Below are 20,022 nucleotides of genomic sequence, written 5' to 3'. Positions count from 1 at the left end.
TGGCAAAACAAGGTGTCCATTTCCATATCAGAGTAAAAATGATTTATTTTTACTCTTGATATATTGCATTGACCTCAGAGTGATGATATTCAATATGTGTAATTGTATTTGTGTCTTGGAGGATGGGTTAACAAAAAACATTCTTATGATTCAGTCCAATTTGCCGTTATCAGATAATGTGGCAACTGTCAACTTTGCAAAGGAAGTGTAAAATGATGACTGCTCAGAACATCATGTGAACTCATTTTGCACAGGCTTAAGTGCTAAGTCAGGATACAAGGCCATGTGAGTTAGGATCAATATGCTCCTAGGCATTTCAGCTACTTCTATTGTTTCTCTTATTTTATACTTTGCATAGCACAGAATCTGTTATTTAATTTCATAAACAATAAGAAACTATTTATAGCAACCATAAATGTTCTATAATGAAATAATTTCATCCTTAAATTTAAAAGTACAAGAGGTTTATAGAAGCATTTTAGCATTAACTCTTTTATTTTAAATGTACCCTAAATGAGGTTTAGTCATTTGAGTTTGAGAATGCCCTCTAAATTTGGACATCATGAAAAATAGCTATTCTTGGGCAGCTTTTGCAAACAAAAGCAAGAGTGAGAAATGACATAGCAGTCAGCTTAGGAAGTACAAGCAGCATTTGTATCTGAACTGCTCTAACATTTTCTTTTCTTGAGGCTTGCAATCAGGACCAAATCTGAAACTTTTGTTTGATATTCTCTTCAGTATGGAGTCAATCAGGAAACTGCTGAGCTAAATGCCCAGACATAAAAGAGCACTCGGAATTTAGGCCAAGGAAGTTTAGAAAATTTAACTGCTTCCCACTTAAAAATCCTACTGGCTACTTCTGTACAATCTACAAAAACTGCTTGCTTTGTTTCTAGCTGAAGACCCCTGGTTTTGTAGAAATCGTATTAGTGACAATATTTTTAAGAGGTCAGGATCAGTCCGCACTGAATGTTCTCTCTCTTTCCATCATTATAGTGTGTGCTGTCTTTTCATTTAGTTTTCCTATATCCTTTCTCTGCTGCTGGTTGGTGACATTTGCCTGCTTTGTGTAGTGACATACTAAGGTCCTCAAGTGTAGCAGTAAATCACAGAATCACAGAATTTTCTAGGTTGGAAGAGACCTCAAGATCATCGAGTCCAACCTCTGACCTAACGCTAACAGTCCCCACTAAACCATTTCCCTAAGCTCTACATCTAAACGTCTTTTGAAGACTTCCAGGGATGGTGACTCCACCACTTCCCTGGGCAGCCTGTTCCAGTGCCTCACAGCCTTTTCAGTGAAGAAGTTCTTCCTAACATCTAACCTAAAACTCCCCTGGCTCAACTTAAGCCCATTCCCCCTCGTCCTGTCGCCAGGCACGTGGGAGAACAGGCCAACCCCCACCTCACTACAGCCTCCCTTGAGGTACCCATAAAGAGCGATAAGGTCGCCCCTGAGCCTCCTCTTCTCCAGGCTGAACAAGCCCAGCTCCCTCAGCCGCTCCTCATAGGACTTGTTCTCCAGGCCCCTCACCAGCTTCGTTGCCCTTCTCTGTACCCGCTCAAGCACCTCGATGTCCTTCTTGTAGCGAGGGGCCCAAAACTGAACACAGTACTCGAGGTGCGGCCTCACCAGAGCCGAGTACAGGGGGACAATCACCTCCCTAGCCCTGCTGGTCACACTGTTCCTGATACAAGCCAGGATGCCGTTGGCCTTCTTGGCCACCTGAGCACACTGCTGGCTCATATTCAGCCGACTATCCACCATCACTCCCAGGTCCTTCTCTGCCTGGCAGCTCTCCAACCATTCCTCTCCCAGCCTGTAGCTCTGCTTGGGGTTATTGCACCCCAGGTGCAGGACCCGGCACTTGGCCTTGTTGAACTTCATGCAGTTGACCTCAGCCCATCGGTGCAGCCTATCCAGATCCTCCTGCAGAGCTTTCCTACCCTCAAGCAGATTGACACACGCACTTAACTTGGTGTCATCTGCAAACTTACTGAGGGCGCACTCGATGCCCTCGTCCAGATCATCGATGAAGGCGTCCAGATCATCGATGAAATTTTCTATACTATTTTATTAAATCCTTCTGTTATAGACACTAACTACTATCTATAAAATGTTTTTCATCTCCTCCACTTTTAGAAAGTGAAAGTACTTAAGGAATTGCAGAACAGTAATCCATGGAATTTTTTCAGATTTGCATATACCTTGCACATCAGTTTCATCATGGAAACACTTTCACACTTCCCTGAGTGGTTATGGCCTAACATAAAGGCAAAAATCTACATGCCATCACCACTAATAAGAACTGTTATCATTTTATATTAGCACCCAGAGATTCAGATGAAGATTAAAGCTTGATATAATACAGGTCCACAAGAAGACCCAGACCTTACTTCAACCTCTAGGCAAAGATCAGATTTTGCTACTGTTACTCATAGTGAAGAATCAGGAAATAACCTCTAAAGGACGATATTTCACAGCCTGAAGGCAAACAAAAGAGAATTCTCTTTTCTGTCCTTCAAAATTTCAAAAAGGACACTCCATATTATCATACAATCAAGGCTGACTGTTTCATGTAATGTTAGCTAGTTCATGAAGAGACCTGCAGATTTCATACTGTTGGTTTAAGTGTTAATGGATACCTATATTTAAGTTCCTTGATGATAGGAAGAAATTCAGTCTCATAAAAAACATAAGGCAAAATTTACTACCCATATTAACATGAATTTAAGGCCATTGCTCTCAGTTACTGTGGAGTATATAAAGAAAAGAGGAGATTTTTTTTTCAGTGCTGGCACAGCTTATCAACAGCATGTGTCTGCAATAGCAAGGGGAGCCTGCTGTACTCCATCAAAGGCTGGGACAGTGTATAAAAACATTCAAGGAACTGGGAGAAGCAGCAGACTCCGTTCCAGCTGAGACAGCAGCTGTGTGCAAGGATGTCATACTTCCTGCTGTAACAAGTAACAATAACAAGCATAAATTGAGGAGGTGGAATGGGAAGCGACTGAGTAACTGAACAACTTAGAGACAGTAATTTACAAATTGTTTAGCTGTTTGGCATACCCTGGTGCCAGCAGGGCTGGATCCAGCCTTGAATGTCCCTTCCTGAATATTGCCACTGTTCTGCTGTTGTTTTGGTTGAGGGGATGGTGACAGACAAATAGTACTGGGAAGTTGAGCTTGTATAGAAATGGACACAGATGAGACACCTCACACAGGACAGTGCTCATTTCAAGGACTATTCATTGTTTCTGGATAGTCCTCTCTCCACTTGAGACATGGACTGAAAGCAAAGATGCATTTCACATAGGTCAGCTGAGAGCCAGCAGATAGAGGTGACCTTCAGGTATTCTCAATTTGGTTCAGCCCTGTGGGCTGGAATTGAACTGCCTTGCATGGTGCTGCCAGTTCTCTGACTAATACAGTTCTCTGCTGGCCTTTTTTTCTGTTCAAGACCTCATGCTTTTATTCTGGAAAATCTCTGCAGTTCCATCCAGGAAGGGGAAAAAATATATATTTTAGAATATATATTTATTAATAAAAATAAAAATAAAATAATAAAATAAAAAATATATATTTAGTTATATGTATTCAGCGAAGTTCAGAAGGGGAGTCATTCTTCTCTAAGTTACCTGTACCTTCCAGCCAGCAATGAGGCCTCCAAAGGAGCAACTGCTTGAAAGGTAGGCAGCGATGCTGAGAGAGAGAGTGACAGGAGTATCAACACCTAAGTTTACAGGTCACCCAAAAGGTTCACCACTCAGGGTAGTCCAGCCTCTATTTAAAGTTACCCTCACATAATTATGCCCACCTAGAGGAAAACAGGGCAAGCAACAGCCCTGTTTCTTGAATGTCTACCTTTTTAAACTTGACAAGAATGTTATATGTCTAATAAATATTTCTCTCATTCTTTGGAGAAAGGAAGAAGGCTTGTCACTCAGGACCCAGATATCAGGTCCTCACATTAAATCCCATGGCCTCCTGCAATATACTACAGAGCTTAGAGGCTTGCTCCCAAAGGATCTGTGTTCCCAAACGTCAGCATTTTTTTCCAGAATCCTTTCTGTTTTGCCAGATGACATTTCAGCTCCTTTAATTTCCTCCTCTTGTCTTCACAGCATCCTTATGGCTACCGCATTATCTTTTCAGCACAGCAATCTATCAGCCTCACAGAGAATATTTTGATGTATTTGGCCTCCCACAGTTGCACAGAATTCCCTAGTAAATCCCCTCCTCTTTTAGAAGAATGTATAATTGTGCTTTTTTTTTTTCCTTTTTCAAAACTGAGTTGGATTTACAATAAATTAGAGCATCAAAGGAAATAAAACCTATTTGTTAGTTTTATGCTAGCAAAAGAGAAAAAGCAGCCCACCTTATCCATGTGGGTGTTCTCAGTCTGTTCCAACAAGGTGCATGCTTTAAAATAAGATTGGGACAATAAAGCTTGGGAATCATTCATCTGAAATCATCAGCCTGCATACACTTGGCAGACTAAAACTCTGGAAAATTTCAGGCTGACATTTAGAATGGAGTGAAATTTTTTAAACTACATTTAACAGTAACTTTTCCATAGCCTTCATCTCTTTGTCTTCCTAGCATGAAACCAATGGGTAATTCACTTGGCAGTCTGCAATATGTCTAGCTGAGATGGTGCCAATCTCACTTGATAATGTATGTTGCATATGTCCTGTGGTGATTCAGTGGGCTGTATTAGACACACGAAAGAACCTTTGCAGAGGCATGGCATCTTAACCTTTAAAACCCTATTTGGAAGGTATTTTGCAGTATTTTGTGCTCGCTGCTGGAAAACCACCTCAGTTACCCGACTGAGAACCACTGGGTTAACCCCTGGCTGCTGCTGAACATAATGGTGCTGTACTGAAAACTGCCCAGTTATGCTGCATTTAGTATAAACCTTAGCTGGTGCTCAGAAGGCAAGTTTTTCAATCATTATTAGAACGACAGATCAGCTCTTCAGGTTTTCAGAGTAGATGTATCACACAAACAGCTGCTTTTGGCATGGGGCTCCTGAGCAGCCTTAAATGCTAAGATCTTGTTTTCCGTGATTTGAAAGGACTTTGTGCAGTAGCAGTAATTCATGCAGCTCTAATTAAAATTTTGCTTCTTTCCCCATTTTATGCTTGTTATGTCCAAACTTTATAGTTTCAGCGTCGTGTGCCATTTAGAAAGTGACACTGTAAGGTTCCTTTTCTCATCTTGGCAATAGGTTTCAATCCCAATCTCAAACTCTAACTTCTATCGTTGAAAAGTTCTCGCTTCATTTCCTAACACCGGTGCTAATTTTTTGTGTGTGTGTTGTTTTGTATCTTGTGCTGTAGGTCTGATTAAGGCTCATGTGATATTACACAGTTACTGTGATATTACACAGTTCACTAACCCCAGAAACCATGGAAACAAAGCTGAAAGGGACCTCTGGAGATTATTTATTCCAAACTCCTATTCAAAGTAGGGTTAATTTCAAAGTTAGATCAGGTTGTTTATGGCTTTGTCTATTCAAATTTTGAAAATCTTTGAGGAGGGAGATGCATATAATATGATATTATGGTCTTTCTTCCTATTTCTGTAAAGATAGACAGTCAAGGCATAGGCTCATTTTGGCAAAGTGCACTGCAAGGATTGCTAATTCTTGCATACATCCCCAGAAGGGTATGGAGACTAATTCTATCCATGAAACAAAGATTATCATTCCTTTATTACAGATTTTATTTTTTAACAAATGGAAACTGTGCCTCATTCCTAGCACTTAAAGAAGACAGCCTCCATTTTCGTGATTCCTACAGAAGCATGCCACCTTATGACAAGTGGCTTTGTTAATCCCTACTCCAGACCAGCTAGGAATTGTACAGTTTGTATTATTTTACACTCTGCCTCAAATTCCTGGGCTTCTGCACTTGTTCTATTGGGCATTTATACTCTAGGTTTTTAGGCCACTTAAATTTTCAGACAAGAAAAGCTTTAAGGAGTCAAATTTATTGTGTTTGGACAATACCTAGCCAAGCTTGTGGTGCCTACCTTGTAGATTTTAAATGGGAGTGAAGAACAAATGTTAAATAATAAATGTCCATTGGGCTCAGAAAAGCAACTATATTAAAAGTATTCATTCTTCAGCTCTCCTCTCCATGTATTCAAGTGGTTTTCCAGTGCAGAAAGGTCTCTGTGGTGGATGATCGTCTAATGCTCCCTATAAGCTGTTTAAGGAAGGGCAGTATTGCCTTCTCAAGAGTCTGTTCTCTCTTCCTTGATTAAATTGGTAGAAAGATGCTTAAAGACGTGGAAACAATTAGTGCTGGTTGAGGTATACTGTAGTGGCAGCAGGAGAAAATGTGGAGATTCGTTTACAAAGAATAGCCTTAACAATACATGGAGAATATTAGTATTTAATCACTTGCTTGTTGTGCAGTATTCTACAAGTTGGAACCAGCCTTGCTGCCTTATGCAGCATTACTTTTCACTTAAGGATTTTGTGCCATGCAAATGTTTTCATTTCTGTGGTGGGCAGAACCCAGAGTTGGGATGGGAAGCAAGTACTACCTGGCCTTGTGTAGCACAGTTGTCACAGGAATGGCAAAACCTGCTCAGAGGATGCTGCAGAATTAGCATTCTCCTCCCAGCCACAGACAGAGAATTGCCAAGAGCTGAAAGCAACTGGTAGCCTGAGAAAGAATGAGTGTGCTGCTGTGACTCTTGGGCCGGTCTTGCTCTCCATCACCTAACTCAGGTGACAGCAGGGCACTCAGGCCATGGTGCAAAGTTATGACAGGGGACAGTCGTGGAGAGGCTCTGGCTTTCTGGCTGAAGAGGAGCTTAGTAGTTTTCCTTAGGTTTGTGTGCCTCTAACGGGGCAGCTCGCCTTTCTGGCTTCACAGTCATGTTAGTTTGCCTCTGGAAAAAATAATAATAGTAATAATAACAATAACAATAATAATAAAAAGAAGCTTTTAGTTATCTAATGGAATCCTTCCTGTGTCATCTTCAAAACCACTCTTCGGTGTATTTCAGTGTTTCACCATATGTCACATGTTACTCCTGTTCACCACATGAACAACATTGACTTGAATCCACTAAACAGAATGAAATGAAATCTCATCTATTAACTGTAATGGGCTGGAGTTTATTTTTAGGAGCTTGGAGTACTTGGTGTAGGAGAGCTCTGTTGTTCTAGCAATGTTGTTTTAGCAACTGCATGTGTACCTACCCTCAATGGTAAATCACTGTGCTCAAGACTTTCAAGTATCAATAATTCTTTTTATTTCCTGCTATTATAACATGCATAAGATAGTACTTACCTACTTTCAGAAATATAACTATATAATCCTTCATTCAGTCTTTGTTCTTGGTAGTCAGACTTTAGTGAATTTCTTTAACTACAGGCATTTTTGCAGCTCAGAGAAAATGTCAGATAAATAAAAGCATAGCTCACACTCCGCTAAACCTGTAGAAAGACACCTATTGACATCAGTAGGAATAGTACAAAGGTTTAAATGTTTCATCCTTTCTTACTCCCTTTATACCTTGTACTGTTATCTGTAATCTCCATTAAATACAGTTCACCTCTTACATGATGATGATGAATCCTCAAATAACGGTAAGATAAGAGGTATCTATTAATGGACAGAAACTAGTTGATGACAGAATCCCATTATAGTTTCATAGTATTATGGTGACATAAAAATCAGCAGATATTCCCCAGAAAAGAGAATTTGCAAGGTGATTTTCTTCCACTTCAAGCCAGAATAGTGTGTTCCTTAAAGATGGAAGAAACACTGGGAGACCTTGCTTCTTTCAAGAACTTTATGACGAACCAGTTAAGTGAATTTGTTTCTTGAAAAGCTTACTGCGTTAATTTCTTTTTTTGCCTCTCACATGCTTTCTGTAAAATTTCACATGGAAATGATCAGAGAAGGGATCTTTGGAACCCTTGTTCACATGAGATATAAGAAAGCATCACACTAAGTATGAGCTGGAATGCATGCTTGAAAAATGTGTAATATTTACATGAATGCATAGTTCAATTCTGATGTCATTTTCAGAAAGATAAAGGCTGTCTCTTTCCTAGCAGACTGTGTACAGCAAAAGAAGAAAACCTTCAGCATGTCTTAACTTTAGAAATGGGAATCTGGTGCTTTTCTCTGATTATCTCCAGCTTCTCTTATTTTAGTTTTTTCTCTAGCCATCTGCAGCCCCTCTGAGATCTTTGCCTTCAAAAGCCTTGTAAATTCACATTTGATTTAAAAAAAAAAAAAATGAGCACATAGGCTGAGAATCAAAGCTTCAGTAGGGGCCTTTGCTATGCTTTCTCTTGCAACAAAGCAACATTAAATAAGTCTCATGCTGTCCTATCTCCCGTTCCACTATGCTTCTTACTCTTCCACCTCCCCAACATCCCATCAGATGTGATGAGTCAACTGCATGTAGACCCTTGCCTGTAGGACTTTAAAATCAAGATTTAGAACGAAATGTTACAGAAATTCATTTTGTGAGTTTGTTTTTTTGTTTGGTTGTGGTTTTGTGGTTTTTTTTTTTTTTCATAATCTGTATCTGGGATCAAGTTTATAGCTTGTTCCCTGAAGGCTAGAATAGTCCCACTTAGAGCTTAGCCCCACAGATAGTTGCGTCTGCCCAGCAAAAGGGAGCAGTAAAGGACAATGGTGAGCAGCAGTGGCCAAGACAGGCTAGACACTTCCAGAGCTATCCTTTGCTACCTGTGAAATCCTGATGTATGACACTGCAGATAAAAGCATGGGTCCAAAGACAATTAACAGCTGAGTAAATTAGCTGTGACCTTGCAGTTTGTGGCATGTCCCATGGGATCCACTGAAGGGCATCTCCCATGCTACAGTAAATATAAGTCTGCTTACCACATTTCATTAGGAAGGATATCACCCTGTGGTGCTTAGTCCTAGCTAATGGCAAATGTGCCTTGCCATCGGGTAACTTACATGCTGTAAGTCAGAAGCTATACTTGTCCTGTTCATCTGCCATATCCCAAGCTCTATTTAAATCAGTGTAAAACCTGATAAGGATCCAGCCATTCCTTTTTAACTCAAATTATTTTTGTCTTTTAAATTAAGTTTTCTTGTGTCCTATTTAAAATCCTCCACACATTTTCTCCAGCTCTTCATTCAGTATACTTATCTGCTGCACACATTCTCCAGTGATTGAAAGTGCTGTGCTTTTCACTCTCAGTGCAGCCAAGTCAAGCTGATAAACATGCTTCCCCTTCTCCTGTTTGTCAGTTTGCAGTGTGCTGGACTTACATTTTCATTAACTTGACTTTAACAAAACTTTTCACAATCCTCCAGGGACAACATCTCCCCAGTGTAAATGCTCAGACCTCCACTGAAGTCAGACAACTTATGACAAATTTTGCCAGCTGAGGTCCTGCCTACAAACATTGGGTTGAATCTGAATTCTTTATTCCTCATGAAGCTTGATTTACTCTGCACTCCTGCCCTTCCTGGGGATGAGCTTTCTGCAGGAGGGGGACTGCATTATTTTACCAAATGGAAGTGTGTGAGATTGTTTCTCAGCAGAAGTTTCTGCAGCCATTTCTGTTGCAGAAATGCTGCAGAAAGGTCTTTGAACATGATTTCAATTGGGAAGGGGAAAGGGAAAGACACCCTCACTGTTTTGAAATGTAATTTTCTTGTTGAATTATTTATCGCCCCTTCTGCTTCTGTTGCCTCAGGTATTCTTTCAGGTGAAATGCCCTTAAAGCTGATCACATCAATGCCACTCTGTCTCTTGCTTTCACTTCTCCATGGTACTGTGTTTCCTTTTTTCTTGCATCTGTGAAGAGAACTATTGCATATCAATTGCAGAGCCTACAGCTTCACAGAGATACCATGCTGGACAGCTCTGAGTTTTGGGAATGTGTCAAGGGTCTTTTCCTTCATTTATGTCTTTTCACAGCACAGAATGCTCACAAAGATGCCAGTCTTTTTTCCTTTTAGTTATATTACATGATTCTGGTTATCAGATATATTTATGGTCTCATTACCCTCCCCCACCAGCTTGATCACTTTCAATTTGGTGAATGTCATGTTGTTTGACCCATGACTTGCCAGCCTGCTTGCATATTATAATTAAAAGTCAAGCTCAGAAACCACCACTATACTTTATACTAAATACTTAACTTGTGTCCTTGGCAGGAAGACAAAGCCCTAACCATAGATTTTAAAATGGCCTTCAAAATCAGAAACCATTATCTACAAAAAAGGTTTATTCTCAGTTCAGCCATCTATAATTACTGTACAATATCAAGCATCTGTCTGTCCTATTTATATTGCCAAGATGAAATTATAACCATGGTTTTATTCTCTTTATTTTTATACTGCATAACTAGCATAATCCACATTCTTTGCAAAAATAATCACCCTTGTCATTTAATGCTATTAGTTTTTCAGTTTCACTGAGACTTCAAAAAATCTCTCTCCATATTAAATTCATTAAGCATTCTCAAACAGAAGTATTTTTAATCTCTAATTATCTGTTGTTCTTATTTTGTATAAATGTAGCAGCAAGAGGAATACTATTTGATTTCCAGCCGTAGCATTAACACTAGATTTGCTATGCTGGGAGAGAAGGGTGAGAAGCTCCTGGTGATGAGTATAATTAGCAGGGTCCTACCGAGCAGTGAGGGTGACAGTGCTTAGCTCAGCTGCTAACTAGGAGCTGGTCACTGCCTGCTGGCTCATGCTCCAGACCTCAGCATAGATTCCTCACATGAGTGCTTCCATTGTCATTGGTGTGATAATTTATATAAATAACATTCACACATAGCTGTATGTTTTCAGGATCTTGCCCGGTAAAATCATCTAAGTGTATCTGCAGAAATGAAAGGAAATTCTAGTTTCTGGTCATGAGGTAACTCTGTCTCCTTTTCCAAAATCTCCAGTTCCCCTCTAACCATATTCTTTTGATTTTATTGACCTTTAATCCAAGTCTCACATCCATTTCCCTGTGTCTTTCATTTCTGATGTTCTGCCTTGCCCCCCTCCGTCCATCCCCTAAGTCTGACTAGCAGCAAACTGGAAGTTAACTCTTTGACATCTTCATTGTTTTGATGCTGTGAAGACACAAAATCTGCTTGGACTCTCCTGACCTGCCTTTCCCAGAAAAATCCTTTTTCAAGTACTGTGAATCTCAGTGAGCAGATATCTCATAGAATTTGTCATTTGCAAGCAAGCTGGCTGAGAGTAGATGGGGTCACGGTGAGCTGTTTCAAAATTATGGATGTTTTTTTCACTCTGGGTATGGAGAGAGGTGTAACACTCGCTGCCAGCATCAAAAAGACATGCTAGCAACTATAATACTTCTTATAAGCTATTTTTTGTTTTGTTTTGTGTTGTGTGTGTTTTGTTTTTTAATTTTTCCTTCTGAGCTGACCAGCTGCTTTTGTGAGGATATTAAAATCCAGAGTTTATAAGTGCAACAGCATCAGAGGAACTGGTGACAGAAGCTGTCTGATGTCTGACATAAGCTGTCTGACAGAAACTGTCACCAGCAGACTGATGACTATTGGGATCAGGATTCTCCATGTGAAATCCAACCAAGCCACTGCAATTTATTCCCTTTTGAATATAAACATTCTCAGTGCATTCTCAGTTTTCCCATTTCATGGTTGAAAGTAAGGAATCACCATGCGTAAATGAAAATGTAGACAAACAATTGAAAAATCCAGTTTTAAAACCTGAACTAATTTTTGTTCTAACACCCTGGCTTGAAAAAAAATAAATAATAATAATACAAGTACATTGTATTGTTTCTGCTCCTCTGCTGACATTCATGGGAATATTTTCAACATAGCATAGCTAATCTTAGACAGGGAAACATGAAATTGTATAAGCAAAATTCAGGCTAAAACTCCTGAGAAATTCTTAACAGTGAGGTTGTTTATATCTCCTGAGTTACAGTATTCTCAGTATAGGAGACTACCAATAGAAGCAGAATTTTACTGTGATTTTATTAAATTACAGTACTTTTAACAATGCTAGCATGGTAGTTTGAATTAAAGTTAAGGAAACATTTGAAATATAAATATTAAAATAAGGAGCAACAAAGAAAGGTTAAATACTTTGTTGATGTGTATGGGCCTATAAGATTTGGGAGGGGAAGCAGAGGTTATTTAGCAGCTCATTTTCTTTGATTAATTTTAGGCTTTCATTCTTTCCAAACATTAGGGGAGAGCAGATGGTATTGATATTTTGCCCACTTTTATCATTGCTAACTGTTCAGTTTGGAATGTGTTTATGTACCCCCATTGTCATGGAAATGCACAGACAAGAAGCCTTAAATCAATTCAGCCATGTATGTGCTTTTGCAAAAGCACATACCTTTTTTCCTTATTCAGCTATGAATTGAACTGGTGTTTTGTTGTTGTTGTTGTTTGGTTGTTTCCTGAACATACATATTCAGGACTGGACATATTTAGGCTGGACGTCAGGAGGGGGTTCTTCACAGAGAGGGTGGTTGCACACTGGAACAGGCTCCCCAGGGAAGTGGTCACTGCACCAAGCCTGTCTGAATTTAAGAAGAGATTGGACTGTGCACTTAGTCACATGGTCTGAACTTTTGGGTAGACCTGTGCGGTGTCAAGAGTTGGACTTGATGATCCTTAAGGGTCCCTTCCAACTCAGGATATTCTATGATTCTATGATTCTATATTTTTAATATCTGATATTTAAAGAAAACCTGGAGAGGGGGTGGTGACTATATCCCATGAATTGTAATAATTTCATAAGCACTTCTTGTGCTATTTGGATCAATGTTTAAGTCACAGCAGAAAAGCAACAGAGGCCCTGTTGTGTGCTGATTTTGAGCAGTGTTTTTGATATCACATCTTTTGTTATCACAATATTAAAACCACAGTCTGAATAGTCCTAAACCTTAATTTCAGTTAAAGTCATCTTTTTAAAGTTAAAATACTTTTAAAAAAGCTGTTTATATTAACTGGCAAACCTTCATGCTTCTATACCAGACGGCAACTGTCACTTTGAAATTAGCAAAGAGTAATTTAAAGGTACACATTGAATGATATATGGAGTTTCCCGTTTTGTTTCAGTGCTATTACAACCTCACTTGAGATTATTGCTGTAATTTTGATGAATGTTATGAAGTTATTTGACAAAACAGAGTCTGGACTTTGTAATTACATTTTGTGGAAGCATCTCTAAGTATTATTTTGACTAAACCTTAAGCAAACCTATGGCTGTGAAATTATGAAGTAGCTACTTGGGGCTCATCAAGCAAGCTGCATGATGCAAGGTTGATCCCCTTTTTCTTTTATTTATTGTCTCAGTAAATTCTCTAGAACAAATATCAGCTTGACTTAATGAATTGTGGTAATGTGAGGTCATGTATGAGGTGTTAGAATACAGAGAAAATGGGTCTATGTACCTATGGCATGTTTGCTTTGGTCTGCTAATAAGTGCACTGTAATGTTCTAGCCAGATAATGTACAAATACTTTTTTATTTGTTTTTTTAAATATCTGTATTCCTGGACTACCTGATCTTGCTTGATTCATTTTGAAATACATACTGTTATTACTGCAGCTAGTAGTACTAGTTCAGTTTGTACTCAAGAAAGTTGTTTCTGCTTTCTTTCTGCATATCCACTTTGTAAATTAAAAAGAATGATTTGGGTTTGCATTTTTTTTTTTAAGAAGTGCACATAAAAGTTCTTTTTGGAACCTTGCTACAGAATTTAAACAGGAGCTAATACAATTACTGGAAATCACTTGGGCATGAATTTGTGTGCACACTAGTTAGTCCACTTAAGCTCCCCTCAAGTCTTAGCCAACTTGAGAAATTTCGGGCACATTACTGAGACTGTAGTTTTAGAAAAAATATATTTTCTTTTCAGAACTCTCCAATTACTATGAATGAGCACCAGCATTGTAACATTGCCTATCCTCTGTGCTTTTTTTTACTGCTAATTCTTAAAAGCTGAATACCTAAGGAAATAGAATATTTCTGCAAAATGTCAAATAACTTCCTCAACTATAAAAAGTGCTTTTGAAAAAGTATTTTTGAAAAATGGTTTTGATCCAATACTTCATTTTAGTGTAGTTGTAGCTTCCTGGTACTTAGTAGTCTAACAAGCAGAGAATGAAAAAAGGTCAACAGTTGAACCTAGGTCAGCTTCATGACAAAGGAAATTTCTGCTCTTTTTTCTTCAATTAGAGGACAGATTCCCAGATCTGTGGAGTTTAATTCTTTCATTATTGCAATATAAGTGTGATTACGTGGTTTACATTTCTGTGAGGCCATCTTATTTCTAGTTTTAAAAATTCTTTTATACATACCAGTCAATTGAGATATGTCTCCTCCTGTCCTATGTTCTCTTCCCTTTTTTTCCAAATCATAACTACTTTCAGGTATAATTGGAAGACCTCTCCACCTTCTTATTCCTCTAGAAAAAAAAAATACAGTAAGAATAAATCTGTCAAAACTCACATCAGATGAAATGATTTTGATCATTTACTTTTTGGAACCTGTACTTAGAATAGGGCACAGGATATGTTGCATAATACCTCCTGTTCTGGAGACAGATCATTGGAATTATATTAGCAATACTACTCCATCATTTTTGATCTCATGCATACAAATATACAATTAAATGTATAAAAGATGTGTAATCAAAAAAAAAAAAAAAAAAAGATGTATAAAATCATAGAATCATAGAATCATAGAATATCCTGAGTTGGAAGGGACCCTTAAGGATCATCAAGTCCAACTCTTGACACCGCACAGGTCTACCCAAAAGTTCAGACCATGTGACTAAGTGCACAGTCCAATCTCTTCTTAAATTCAGACAGGCTCGGTGCAGTGACCACTTCCCTGGGCAGCCTGTTCCAGTGTGCAACCACCCTCTCTGTGAAGAACCCCCTCCTGACGTCCAGCCTAAATTTCCCCTGCCTCAGCTTAACCCCGTTCCCGCGGGTCCTGTCACTGGTGTTAATGGAGAAAAGGTCTCCTGCCTCTCGACACCCTCTTACGAGGAAGTTGTAGACTGTGATGAGGTCTCCCCTCAGCCTCCTCTTCCCCAGGCTGAACAGGCCCAGTGACCTCAGCCGTTCTTCGTACGTCTTCCCCTCCAGGCCTTTCACCATCTTCGTAGCCCTCCTCTGGACACTTTCCAACAGTTTCATGTCCTTTTTATATTGTGGTGCCCAGAACTGCACACAGTACTCGAGGTGAGGCCGCACCAGCGCAGAGTAGAGCGGGACAATCACCTCCCTTGACCTACTAGCGATGCCGTGCTTGATGCACCCCAGGACACGATTGGCCCTCCTGGCTGCCAGGGCACACTGCTGGCTCATATTCAACTTGCTGTCTACCACGACCCCCAGATCCCTCTCTTCTAGGCTGCTCTCCAGCGTCTCATCGCCCAGTCTGTACATGCAGCCAGGGTTTCCCCGTCCCAGGTGCAGGACCTGGCACTTGCTCTTATTGAACTTCATGCGGTTGGTGATCGCCCAGCTCTCCAACCTGTCCAGATCCCTCTGTAAGGCCTTTACGCCCTCATTTGAGTCCACAACTCCTCCAAGTTTGGTGTCATCAGCAAACTTGCTCAAAATACCCTCTATTCCTACATCCAGATCGTTTATAAAAATATTGAAAAGTAACCGCCCTAAAATGGAGCCTTGAGGGACCCCACTGGTGACCGCCCGCCAGCCTGACACAGCCCCATTTACCATAACCCTTTGGGCCCTGCCCGTTAGCCAATTGCTCACCCATCGTATGATGTTTTTATTTAGCTGTATGGTGGACATTTTGTCCAGTAGGATCCTATGGGAAACCGTGTCAAAAGCCTTGCTGAAGTCCAAAAAAATCACATCAGCTGGTTTCCCTTGGTCCACCAGGGAAAGAAAAATAATATATCAAAATGCAACCTTTTAAATGAGTTTCACTGGGTCCCAGTCATTGCTGCGTTAAAACTGCAGAACTTCCACAAAAAGGTACTTTTTAATTATTATTTTTTTAAGGGAATAGGTATGGATGTGATAAAGGAAAAGACTTTGTGTCACCCCTGAGTTTTTCTTCTTCCTTCCCATGCACCTTAAGCAGGGGTAGGATGGCTCTCTGTAGAGCCTGGAGTACAGAGCAGCCAACATGGCTTGTGGGAAGGCTCACAGATGTCTTTTCCTCAAGAGGAGAGATGGTGCCAGGCATCAGCCAGTGTGTGTGTTGGGACCATCTGGGATGTGATCGGGGCCCTGCTGTAATCCCCATGTCCCTGCTATGGGGGTGAGGGGGAAGGTTGGTCACTGTCAATGTGAGGGAGCCTGAGACGCAGGAGTAGCTGGGGAGATTAAGTGGACTAAGTGTTGCCTCCTTTCTTCCTCCATTGCTCAAAACAGGGCCAGTACAGAGCACAGCCACATCCCTGTGCTCCACAAAAATCATCAGATTTGACAGCAAACTCACTAAACGTGCAGATTTTCAAACATCTGAAGAAAGAATCTCCAGCTTTCACCATAGCACAGCTAACATTGTCCTGTATGTATACTGGTACATCAGGGGAGTCGTTTCCTTTCCCCAGATTAACAAAAATGGGAAAAACCCCATCTGTGTAACATATCTGATATGGGTGGAGATCAAATTGCAGCTGCCTACAGAGCTGACAAATGTAACTAGACAGGAGCAGAGATGGTTGAGATCACACCTAGGACAGCTGAGCTGATGTAAAGGCACCTATATTCCAGGCATAAAGTTTTACACAATTGCAGGTATTCAACACTAATTGAAGCTTTTTTAACACACTTATTTTTTTTTTTCCTGTTTTAAACAAAGCATCAGAAATCACTGTTACTGCTGTATGATAGGTAGTAACTATCAACCCATAAACTAATTTTCTTGAGAAGTGACAGCTCTGCTGAACTACAGAATTTGTCTGAAGTGTGTTCAGTGAGAACCTCAGGAAGAACAAGGATGCAGTTTTACCCAGCTTGTTGATTTCAGGAGAAGCCAGGACTCAAAATCAATTAAATCAATAGAAGCCCTTCCTTTGATAGCAATATTTTTCACTGTAGAACATCAGTGATATTTCAAATACGTCTGTATTATTGAGATGTATTTATTTTTATTTTCTGTGCATGTTTACTAGACATGTGATCTCCTTATTAGCCTAAACAAGCTTATAATGCTCCTCTGAGAGAAAGGAAGAAAATGAAAAGAAAGAAAAAAGAAAGATCAAAGGCCAGGAAACTTGCAGCTGCACTGTTGAATGGGATAAGCAATTAAGTACACAATTATATATAAAAGGTAACAAAGATATGTAAGGGTAATAAAGTCATCAAACTTCTGCCATTATAAGGGAAATATTTTTACAAGAAAGACCGACCTACTTATTTTGCTGTAATTACAAATGTGTTAGTGCTGAACCAAAACAAATTCCAGGAGTGTGCAATGGTATCACTGAAGAAAAAAAAAAAAAAAAAAAAAAACACAAAACAACAGCAGTGTAAGTGCATTACTATGCTCAGTAGTCTTCGTGCATTACTACACTTTATAGTTCTCTTGTAGTGATCAAACTATTATTTAGTAGAGCAAGCAAAGAAATAAAGTAACATGTTAGATGCACAATGGCCAGTGAAATCTCCCCAGCACACAAGCCAGAATGCAAAATATTCCTATTTTAATGTTAATGCCAGTCATTTCAACTATGTAATGCATACAGCAGTAGATCTTATTCAGTAAGATACATCTATTTCCACCAGATCTTTATCTTCCCATTCATGTATATCCAGCACAATAAAACTCAGGCTGTGAAACCTTAATTATAGGGATGTATAAGCACCATTTTGGAGATGGTTCATTATATTGATTGTTCCCTCTATTTACCTCAATATTTAATAAGAATAATAAAAAGAAACACAACAATTACCTCGGCTATGATATTAAAACCACTTCACACTGTGCTCTCTTAGTCCCAGAATTTCCATTTTGTTTTTTAGAATGACCCTTGTTCATTAAGTGGGAGCTAGGGCAGGGGGGGAGCTTTTGTTAGGCTTTTTATTTGAAATCGTTCATTTTGATTTAAGAGCCTGCATTTTAAAAGAAAATTCATTGGGATTTTTGTGTGTTCTGAGAGAGGTACAGGAGTCTGAAGAATAAGTGTCTTTCTGTAACACAAAATACTGCTATTTCATGTACTAGTTCTGTAAGTGCAAATGAAGCCAAACATAGCCAGTGAGAGAAGAAAATTAATTGAAGGTATCTGTAGGTTATTCAAACAGCATCTGAAAATTAATCTGGTCATCTGAACATTCCAAAGCCGAGCGTGAGATTACAAAACTGTTGCATGTATCAATGTATCAGTAAATAGGTGAAGAACATTTTCTGCAGAGACTGCAGTTGGCTGGATCAACACCTTCTGAATGTCACTGCTGGTGGAAGGTGTCCCTCAGCTTCACCTCGCTGCCCTCTTTCAGTGCTCTGAGATTCAAAAGGGATATGATGATAATATGGCAAATAGTGCTCTGAATCTGATTCAGCAGCACTCACATCTTTGAGTGGTAAATAAAACATAACCCCTCTGTTTGTGCTAATGCACAAAAGAGATGTAAGCATTGCAGCCAAAACAGATGTAAACTGCATGCCTTCCCCAGAGACACCTGAGTACTAATGTGCTGTCTGCTTAATAAGGTCATGGGCTGTAACACCAAGATAAAACTGTGCTGAAATGATCTGGTTTTGTTAAATATCTGTGACTTTATTCTTGTTTGAACTAGAGTTCTAAGAAAAGCATCTACTTTTGGTTTTCAAATTGCCATTGATAGAATTCATCACAACCTTGATTAAATTGTTGCAAGGTCTGATAACTCCTGCTGTTAAAAATGTGCGTTCTATTTTTAGCCTGAACCATCTGACATCCATATCTAACTACTGAGCCTTGCTAAAGTTTTATTTATGGAGTGAAGACACTGTTGTCTGAGCTACGTTCTCCACATTGGTCCTTATATACAATTGTCTTCTTTCCCCTGCATCTTCTCATCAGTAAACCAAACAGACTTAGTTCCTGGTGCCCGTGCATTCTTTCATCAAGCATTCCTGTCTCTGTACATTTAGCAAAAGCCTTTTGAATGGTAATTTTCCAGGATAGGTTTCACCAGTCTCAAATAGAGTAATAATATTTCCTACTAATCAATACTCTCCTGTTTATATACTCAAAGATCTCATTAATCATTTTAGATTCAGCATCGCACTCCGATGGTTATCTACCAGGATCAGACAGCTTTTGTATAGTTAGTGCTTCTGCGTTGGTCTTCTGTCTTGTAAATATGTCTTGACTCTAGATGTAGGACCTCACTTCTGTTTGTGTTACATTTTTGTGTATCTTTTTATATCTTAGGATGGAGCCCAGCACACTTAGGTAAGTAATCTATTTACCCTATATATCAGCAATTTATTTCCACTTCAATTTTAATAACCATTACAGTATGCTCATTTTTTGTTTGGTCTTGGAAATCTTAACTGCAAATATGTGGTCCTCATCCCTGAAGATATTCACTGAAGACACAACATACCTGCCAAGGAGTCACAATGCTCAGTTATATTATAAGCTTTGTACCTTAATTGTTAACTGACTTATAGTGCACAACACTTGATATTTTCTTAATCATGAAAGATGATTGGATATATTGTAGAGATGCTGTGATCCAGCGAATGGTCTTTCTTCTCAAATAGCTTCTCACAATTTTTCTTCCTTTTTTCTAACACCTGCATAAGAAAGCATGTATTTGTGTCCTGTGCTGCAGCCATTGACTGGCAGTTCGAGCAGTGTGGAAAAAAAAAAGTCTCTGAATATAACTACTTGCTCTATGGTAATGTAAAATTATAAGAAAATAGAAGAAATTGTATTTGTAGGTTCATCACTGGTCATAAGTGTCTACTCAGCACTACATCTCAAATATTCGGGTTAAAGGAATAGCTTCACTATTTGCTCTCCTACTGTCACTCTTGATTAGCTATCATGGACAGGGAGAAG

General features: G+C 39.3%; 1 protein-coding gene across 1 annotated transcript in view; it reads right to left on the bottom strand.

Annotated features, from left to right (window-relative positions):
* Positions 1-20,022, bottom strand: part of LOC311443880 (uncharacterized protein) — a gene marked incomplete at its 3' end in the record, with an annotated part of 82,863 nt that overhangs the window by 23,812 nt on the left and 39,029 nt on the right. The window contains exon 4 of the mRNA XM_084534454.1: positions 14,336-14,442. Coding sequence (XP_084390580.1) covers positions 14,336-14,442 — 107 coding nt within the window. The remainder of the gene's footprint in view (positions 1-14,335; positions 14,443-20,022) is intronic.

This window comes from Aythya ferina, assembly GCF_964211825.1.
Source record: "Aythya ferina genome assembly, chromosome: 13".
NCBI lineage: Eukaryota > Metazoa > Chordata > Aves > Anseriformes > Anatidae > Aythya > Aythya ferina.
The sequence above is the reverse complement of the archived record's forward strand: the minus strand, read 5'-3'. Positions and strand labels throughout refer to the sequence as shown.